Source organism: Drosophila eugracilis, unplaced genomic scaffold, assembly GCF_018153835.1.
Source record: "Drosophila eugracilis isolate 14026-0451.02 unplaced genomic scaffold, ASM1815383v1 contig_90, whole genome shotgun sequence".
In the NCBI taxonomy this organism is placed as follows: Eukaryota; Metazoa; Arthropoda; class Insecta; order Diptera; family Drosophilidae; genus Drosophila; species Drosophila eugracilis.
This window is the reverse complement of record NW_024573812.1, coordinates 6,979,915-6,989,250: the sequence shown is the minus strand read 5'-3', so window position 1 is coordinate 6,989,250 and position 9,336 is coordinate 6,979,915. Positions and strand designations below refer to the sequence as shown.

Genomic DNA, 9,336 nt, shown 5'->3' with positions numbered 1-9,336 from the left:
GTGGCAATTTCACAATGAATGCCCTCAGTTGGCGAGCGGGCGCTTTTATAGCCGCGCTCTCAGCCGCCTGAGAATTCCACGGAATTTCATCAGAAACCCGCGAGAGGGAGCTTTTCGAGGGGCCCGCTCATCGGCTCTCTGGCTCTCTTTTCCGCTCTCTGCCAGCTTAAATCGGGTTTTTTTGTCAACTTTTTGGGGATCCAAAATGTTTCCGTTGATTTCGAGGCAATTAGCAGATTGGGGGTTTCTTTCCATGGCCTGCAAACTGCAGTTTTTGGGTGCTCCAGATCGAACAGGGTCAGGCAACTTAGCAGGGCTCTCTCCACTCCCACACTCCCACTTCAGAGGTGAGAAAGTGGCTCCCTTAAGTTAAGAGACGCAAATCTTATCTTTCAACGGAAAAAGCATGTGCCATCGAGTTATGAGTGAATCGAAATTCGCTCATCAAATTCGCACCGAAACCGAAAATCTGTAAATAAATTTCACTTGAACGATTTTTATGATTTTCCTTAAACACCTCTTCCCCAGAATCTTGTGAATGGACCACTAAAACTTGGCACACGTCCAGCTGGTGAGCAACAGGTCAATAGTCTATATAATTTTGGCGACCAACGCGGCGTATACGCGACATATACTAGGCCAATGATTAACGGATGACCTTACTTAACGCACTCGAAATGGATTCGGGTTAATTTTATTTCTGTGTTGGATTCGCACGAACGACAGTGAGCAAACCCCCCCTCGTAAATCCATTATTTCGGGATCTTGCCCAGACGATTGGACAAACAGAACCGGACGATTGGCCAAACACAGAGGAGGCTGCTAATCAATTTATCGCGGTATTCCAATTTTAAATTCCCCCCCTGAACGCCGTGCAATCAGCACGTGGGAACGTGTCGAAATCGGTAGCTGAGATTGCCCCGTGGGTTTTATCAATTGAACCCCGCAAACTACGCCATTAAAAGGTATTTTCACCTCCGATCCGGACGCGGGTTCAACTACCGCACATTAATGCACTTTTAAGTGATTAATTATTATTTTTATCGCCGAACTGCGTTCTGCTGGGGCAAGCATAATTCGGAGGGCTTTGCTTTGCCCAACTTGTTGTGAATCGCAGCACATCAGTTATAAATAGCACCTGCAAGTTGATATTTACATATGTTTTAGTTTTTTGTCGAGTTGAACAAACTGCTGAAAGTGCAGGGAAAATGAAAACAAATTCGTGGACGATTGCAGGTGGTAATTCAATAAGATTTACGACGAAAACAACAGGATGTGCTGAAGGGTGGATCTTAAAAACTCATAAAGAGTCAAGTTTTTGTAAATTAGAGCACTTGTTGCTGACCGAGAAACTGAGATATTAAATCTATACCGACGACAGCTGTTACTATTGAGGTAATCTTAGTAAATTTAAAACTCTAGTTCGTACTTATCCAAACCCAAAGCTAATAAATAGGATTTCCCATTTAAGATTTCACCTATCCCTGCAAATATTCTGCAAAAGAACCTTCTCGAAACCCAAATAAAAGAACAACCAAGTGAAGAGACACAACCACATCCACAAGCACGTATGTAAGCAGATTATAATAACAATACTTCAATGGGCTCTCTTCACCTTCCCACCCAACTTCCCCCCAAATTACTGACCTATGTGCTTCCACTCGAAAACATAAACAATTGCCGTGCTTACGAGGCGCTTGCCTAAATGGATCATCCGGGGAATTGCTGAGAAGTGCATCAGAAATAGAAACTGCCGACTCAGCTCACAATTTGCGCGCCAAATTCGCCTCGAAAGTGGCCAATGAACCTGCTGTTGAGCTCGCAGGGAAACCCGAGAATGGGTGACCAAACGGGTGGTTTCAAGCTAGATCTGGCTATGGCTATTTACATATATATTCATCAATATACTTTGCATATTTTATTTACTTTTGCTTTTTGGTATGTAATTAAAGTTTCATCATCATAATTAGGTTTTAAATATGCAAAACTTAGGTGCCTTGCTGTCAAAAATAAAATCTTTCTATATGAATATATTGAAAGCTGTACATATACCGAAATCTATAATATTTTAACTTTACATACTTTAAAAATATGTCTAAGTATCAATTTTTAAAGATTAAGACTTTCAGCATGTTAACTTAAATCATAAATTCCTCCAAGTTGACTTAATTTTATAAATATATTTAAAGTTATTCAAAGAAATAACAAGATTCCTTCGCTTATAATAGACAGAAAGTAACTATATTTGCTTGTCTATTCCAGCGAGGAATTCGAATTCTCACGAGTTTATAAACGACAATTGAGAATGTTTTATTACTCGGTCGAACGTGTGAATTCGAAGTTTTAATTTTCCATTTGGGTTAATCCAGACGTCACAATCAAATACCTATCGCAATGGATTCTGATATTTTTAGCTTTTTGCGGGGGTTTCTGCGGGCAACACTGCCTGCGTACTGTTTACCCTGCCACCCCATTATGTGTGCAACATGCCCGGCACATGTGATGGCCTTTGTTGCGGGGTGACTGCGACGAATGCCATTGAGTCCGCAGAGTGATCGGTGCATGGAAGAGTGTTTTTTCACGTACATAACGATCTCCTCCTCGCCTCATCGGCGGATGCCCAACTGCTGAGTCACGCCGGCGCAGCACTAAACTGGGCCCAAACCCACGGCAACCGAAAGAGTTGGCGCAAAGTGAGTCAAAGCCAAAAGAGAGTGAGAACTGGTTTCAAGAGTTCCCCGAAAAAGCGTTTGCATTGGACCGTATTCGGCATTCAAAGCCGGTCCAAAGTCCTCACATGTCTGAGCTACCTGCAACCGGTCACTAATGCCCCGCATTCCGATGTCTGCCGCCTAAAACATCACGTGCACCACCAGCTACTCGACTCGTAGCCAGTTCTTTTTTGCAGGCCTTCTTTGAGGTTCAATTATATGTATGCAATGCAGCTATGTTGGGGGATTTCCCACTTGCCTGGCTTCAGGGAAAACCCCAATCTCCAAGAGAGTTCTCTGCGAAAAAGCCCCAATGCAATATGGCTGTGGTTTTTTTTTTCGATCTTCGGCCGTTTTCCCCACTCCGAATGCGATATTACAGCCAGAAATGTATTTTTGTGGTGCTTAAGATTACATTTTATCGCCCCTTGCTGGGGATCCAAGCTAAGAAGGGCTTCCCGAATTATTATTACGATATATATATCATATTTAAAGTTAATGGAAAAACATCTGCAAGAAATGATTTTATATTTCGGTGTACACCAATTAGTTTTTGTTGTTAGTTGATTGTTACTTAAAAATTATTATTAAAATTGTCTTCAAAATAAAAAAGGTTTCTCCATTTCTTCCTATGCTAGTTTTTGCCTTTAGTCATACAAACTTTAAAAAAAGTTATTAGAAAAATTATTCAATTTGTACTTTTTTGAAAAATGAATTCATTTTAATCATAATTGAAATTTTTTTTTTATTTAACATTACCCAAGCGAAAAAGTTCTAGCTAACGAGAAATATTAAAATAATCAAACTTCGCCAATTCTTCGTTAGTAAATCTTTTTTAGAACTTGTATCAGCTGGGAATTTTAATGTTTTCGTTTGTAATATTTTTTATTCATTTACAAAGAATCTAAATACAGAAGAAACTTTTGTTATTTTGAAGAAGCGATTTTCGACTTAAACAAGATTTATTCTCGAAACTAAGAAGAAAGATAATTATTCTTAGAACCGAAATTTAAGTAATTTTTAATACAATTTGAGATACAAATTACTCAAAGCAAACTCATGGAGAATTCATTTTTGGTAGTGTATTTTCTACCAGGTGATAAGGCAAAAGGAGCAATTCGAGTTCTGCCAGCGGATGTGCAACGAAGGAGTGGGTACAGATTTATCGCCTTTGGGAAAACCCTAATTTTAAAGATGAAACCTCACTAGAATAAACGTTTCTTTTGTTTCGCAATCTGGTTGTATTTCCCATTTCGAATTCAGATTGATTGTTCTTTTTCGTTGAGCTTAAGATGAAAAATAGCCCTAGGTGGTGCTTCCCAAATCATAAGGCCTAATATTAAATAATATTGTAAGAAAGTGCATTTCAAATAATGGCGAAATGATTCGGCTGCTTCTTGTGGAGACATAATTGCAGGGAAGAACACGTCGCAAAACCTGCTTAAACAACCTTGTGAAATAAAAGAGAAGCAAAGAGAAACGAGAACCAGAGACTTAACTGAGGTGAAAGTCATGAAATAAGGGCAAAATGATTTATATAAATATTTGTTCATGTTCATTAATGGCATTAAAATGTTCAACAAACGTGTAATGGCAAAAGAGGATATCTTATATATAGGCTATATTATTATTATTATTATATTCTATTAAACCAAAACATAATTATGAATCTCTTATGCCATTACAATTTGCTTTTATTTAAATTGCCAACGGCCATAACCGTTTCGGTTTGCTCCCCCACTGATGGCAACTCTATCCGTTAAGCTCGCTCCGGACATCTCTCACTCTCTTGCTGCTAAAGCTCTTCCTCTTCCTTCCTTGCTCTTGCTCTGATTTGCGCTTCCTCTTCCCTGTAAACAAAAACACACCAACAGCTGATTGCGTTCGCAATCCAGTGTTAGTAAACGTCAAATTCATTATACAGGCAATTTATGTAATTCGCTTAACAATTAAGTCGCATAAATTACAGAATAGAGTCATTAGGGATAAGCTGTTGACATTTCTAGACGAACTCTGACTCACATTGGTTCCGGTGCTAGGAACTAACAACCGTACCCCCACGCCAGCGCAGTGCCAAAAGCTCTTTGTTATTGAAAACACCATCAAAGTCAAAAAAGTCAAAAAAAAGTTGAGAGAAATGACGTGAACAACAAAGAGTTGCTCTTTGTAAGCATTTCAAAACGAAAAAAGAAGTTGGCCCAAACCGAACTAATTGCCCGAAATGGGCTAGATGGGAAAAACAAACACAACAAGCACGCTGGCGTGAGCGAGATAAAAGCAACGGGGCAAACCGGCCCGAGCATTCAGTTCTCTTTCGGACGACCAAAGCGGCGGATCAGCGATTGGATTCCATCCGTGGCTCCGCTCACATCTCGCACTCGCACTGGCCACAATTAGAACGCGAAAATCCCCATTAAGCGTTAATTTTTGCATACAATGGAGTACCTGAGCTACGTCTACCAGAAAATCTTCGGTGGAAATCCTCCTACGGACGACACGCAAGGGGACTTTCACACGTGAGTAACGGTTCCCATCGGAAAAGCTCTGACGGTGGAAAGGGGATTTTTCTGATTATCGGGGTTTTTCTTCGTTCAGGCCTCGGAAGGTCATCTGTTTCGGCAATGTCCTGCTCGACCGGCTGGTTAAACTAGAGGACCCCCAACTCCTGGAGCGGTTCGGCCTGGAACTAGGATCTAAAGGCGAACTGGACATGGATAAACTCAACCAGTTGGCAGCGGAAGCTTCCGAGAGGTAAGAATCTTAATGTAAAACCATTCTAGGTGTAATTCTTCTTGAGAAAATTTGTATTTAAGGAAATATTTTTATACCCTATATATGTAGTTATAGGCAAGTTAATTTAAGGGATTATTAATAGCTTATTACTGGATTTATTCCCAAGAATATTTATGAAGGAAGAGGAAAGATCTTCCCTGAAAACTAAGAACACAAAAGATAAAAGACAAAGAACTTTTACACACAAACATCAACTCACGAAGCTCTTTCAGGTACTGAATAAATTGGACCTTTTTTCTAATCTGTAACGAGATGAAAACTGGTTTTATATATAGAGGCTTAAGTGAGGAAGTTTTCGAGATTACGTTGATACCTAACAGTTTTCATGAATTACACTTTCAAATTTAGTTGTTTTTATAATAAAGCTGAGCCTCTATAAGTTCGTTTTTAATTTAGCAAATGTTAAATGTAAGCTTAAGCACCTTATAATTAAGAAAGATCAAGGTCGAATGGACATTTACCTAGATAATAAATATGCAAACAGAAAATGCCTTTCATTCCTAATGGGAGCATCCTTCAAGCTATAGATAATAATCACAACTTAATCCATTCTAGCTCTCAGTGCCTTACGAATCCAGGTGGCTCGGCCCTTAACACTGCCCGCATTCTGAAGCAACTGGGAACGGATGCCCTTTTCTTTGGCGCCGTTGGAGCTGATAAACACGCCGATGAACTGAGAACGATCTTTCGGGAGCGTGGCATCGAGGCCAGGTTGCAGACTGTCGAGGATGCACACACCGGACAGTGCGTATGCCTCATGTACCAGGATAACCCCACACTGTACGCCAACATTGGAGCCTCTGCCCAGTTCGAGGTGCAGACCCTGAGCCACGCCGTCAGCCACGAAGGGCAGAGCTTCCTGCGACCCGTGGAGCGCAAGCAGATCCTGTACGTGGAGGGCTTCTTCGTGCCCCAGAGGTGTGAGGTGTGCGACTACATAGTGCAGCACCTGGTGAGGGAGCGTCGGCGATTGGCCCTCAACCTCAGTGCCCCCTACATCGTCCAGAAAAATGCCCAGGCTATGCTGAAGCTGGCCCGCGTTGCCTTCTTCCTGTTTGGCAACCGCCAGGAGTTTGAGGCGCTGGCTGAGGCAGCCGGCGGATTCCGTAGTGTCGATGAGCTGGCGGAGCATCTTCTGCAGTCCGGCACCAAGGTCATATTCATCACCAATGGCAGTGCTGGCGTGCAGGTGATCACCAACTACGTCGAGGAGCTGGCTCCTCCCGGAAACGTTAGCTTCGAGGACTACAGGGCGCAGCGCGTGGATGAGATTGTAGATGCCACTGGCGCCGGAGATGCCTTCGTGGCAGGATTCCTGCATGCCTGGCTGGAGAAGCGGTCGCTGGGCGAATGCATTCGCATGGCCTCCAACGTGGCCGCCAAGGTCGTCACCCAGGTGGGCTGCAATCTGCCCTAGACCAACGACCTGCATCGCAATCTCAGAGAGCGCACAATCAAGCACCAAAGTAGACTCTTAGCATGTAATTACTCCCGTAATCTTCACAAACACTAGGCTTAGCCAAACACCTATCCGTGGTTTCACAAAAGCAATAATCTTAGTCTTAATATGACTAATTAAAAGTGATTTACACATCGTCCTATGAAAGATAAGAGAATTAATTCTGTTTTATTAATTTTCGTATAAGCTATGGAAGTGCATGGGTATTTTTCCGAGGTGTACTTGTGGCTTTCTGAGGACTCGGGTTCTGTAGCCTTTATTCATTTTAATTGGATTCTGAAATAAGTATATTAGTTTTATATAATAATAATAAGTAGTTTTGAAAGAGAACACTCTTTAAAGAGCTAAACCCGAACCACAACATCTAAAATTGTGATGGACGATGCAAGTGTACCTATATGTAGCACATTGCCATTCAACTTTGGTTTTGACCTTCGAGAGAAGAGATAAAAAACTAAAATGTAGTATATTGTGTGTAAAATGTGCCCACAGCTTATCAAGTCATGCTATGAAATCACCGGAACACTCTTTTTAATGTTTAAATATAGATTTGAGAGAACTGCTTTCTGCACAGTGGGTATGAAAGTTTCCTTGATTGATATTTATAACATGTGAACTAATTCGAAGAAAGAAAGGTACCAACATATATATTCTCGTTACCCAAATTCTTATTTAAACAGTTTGGTTTATGACTACGAAAATCGCAGTGCATTTTAATACCCGCCAGATAAATGAAAGTTTATACACAGCTGATGATTGTTCGACCTCGATTGGCTTTGTAATCCGATTGTATTATTCACTCGATCGCCGGAGTTCCCACTGGCCAGTTCCGTTGTGAGAAACGTCATCTACAGCCGTTATCATGCAGTTAATTCCCCCTGAGATCTCCAGTACATTTCTTTGTGCGGTGGCACACATTCTTCGAGATGCCTTATTATCCGCAAACAAACGATTCTCATTTTCCTACGCCGGATTACTCATGCATCTTATGTATCTTATTTGCCATGTACGGCCCACACAAGTCAGTCAATAAGTGACGACTTGGCCCAAAGAGAGCTCGCATGCCCAGATGCCATCAAAGCGAGTTCCGCTTTTGTGCTTGCTGTGGGGGTGGATTGGGCCTGGTCTTCGGTTTGGATGACACACATGTTTGCGAATCGTTAACAAAAACTAAGCCGCATTTGGCATGCTTGTGTAAGCAGGGCCAAGAGCCCGGCCAAAACCAGCTGATGCCAGAGGGGTTGGAGGACCAAAGCCCTCGAAACCATAAAGAACTTCGGGCTTAGGCCGAAAGCAATTCCGCACTTTAAAGGCCAATTCCCGGATCAGCGTAGTGAGCTGCCTAATTGGCAAGAAGCCGCTTAAACGGGACAAGTGGATCCAAGGAAATGGCAGTGGGAATGTGCCAAAGTCAATATTGGCACACCCATCCAATTGAGTGTATCGAGGGGCTCGGAGTGGGTCTGGCTTAAATCACAACATCCCGGCCCTGTTAATTACTCGATATTAATTTTATACCGACTGCCAGGGATCCAGAGAACCTTTCCAATAGCTTCCTATGCTGAGGCCACTGGGCATGCCAATGCCAGTCCTTTGTCGGGTCCGTAATTAATGTCATCGTGTGGTTTATGGGGTTAACAGCCACTCCACATTTGGTACGCCACTCTGGCCCTATCCCTTTGATGTCTGCGTGTGCGTAATGGCCGTATCCAGACTTAGCCAAGGCCAGACTAAGATCCTCACTAGCATGTGATAATTAAATGTCCTCATTTGCCCTGTTTAGCATTTTAATTTACAATAAATTGTGCTTCGAAAATGGCCGTAAGTCGAGGTAATAACCCAAGGAGTGCACTTGGAAAAGGATCTTTGGATATATTCTGAATTTCCAATAATTATTTCTGATTTTTAAAACTATTTTATCTTGGTTCTTATCACTAGCCTAGTTTATTTATTTACATATTGTCAGTTGTAGGAATTACTAATCGAGTATTCACTTTTAATAATATAAATGCATTTTTTCACAGTGCGGGAAATGCACAAAAGGTTTTCCCCCATTTGATTTATGTGCAACGCTGCGTATGAGCAACCAAATGGGGCAGCTGTAACTGACATTGCATATTTGTCCTCCCACAAACGTTGCCCCTTTAGCCCCTCTCCACCCCCTCACAGATTCTCTGTCGAGCATGTTTGCACAAAATATTGCGCATACGCCGCCAGTGCCCAACCTTCTTTGCCATTCGGCTTTGTCCTTTTGCCTTTTTGCGGCATAACGCGCGGTTAAGTGGCCATAATGTGTGCCTTTATGGGCTTGGCATTGGCATTGGCATTGGACTCCTTTTTGGCTTGGCGGCTTCGTGGCTTGGTGGCTTGCTG

General features: G+C 42.1%; 1 protein-coding gene across 1 annotated transcript; it reads left to right on the top strand.

Moving 5' to 3' along the window:
* Positions 1-4,624: 4,624 nt before the first annotated feature.
* On the top strand, positions 4,625-7,120 carry LOC108113349 (adenosine kinase). The gene is made up of 3 exons (XM_017223911.1): positions 4,625-5,227; positions 5,307-5,462; positions 6,060-7,120. The coding sequence occupies exons 1-3, from the start codon at positions 5,148-5,150 to the stop codon at positions 6,919-6,921; spliced, it is 1,098 nt and encodes a 365-aa protein (XP_017079400.1). The 5' UTR covers positions 4,625-5,147; the 3' UTR covers positions 6,922-7,120.
* Positions 7,121-9,336: the final 2,216 nt, after the last annotated feature.

Bases quoted from the DNA above. Each gene is read 5' to 3' on its own strand.
- LOC108113349 (XM_017223911.1), top strand. From the start codon at position 5,148: ATGGAGTACCTGAGCTACGTCTACCAGAAAATCTTCGGTGGAAATCCT. The intron at 5,228-5,306 runs GTGAGTAACGGT...TTCTTCGTTCAG, and splicing joins ACGCAAGGGGACTTTCACAC to GCCTCGGAAGGTCATCTGTT. The intron at 5,463-6,059 runs GTAAGAATCTTA...AATCCATTCTAG, and splicing joins GCAGCGGAAGCTTCCGAGAG to CTCTCAGTGCCTTACGAATC.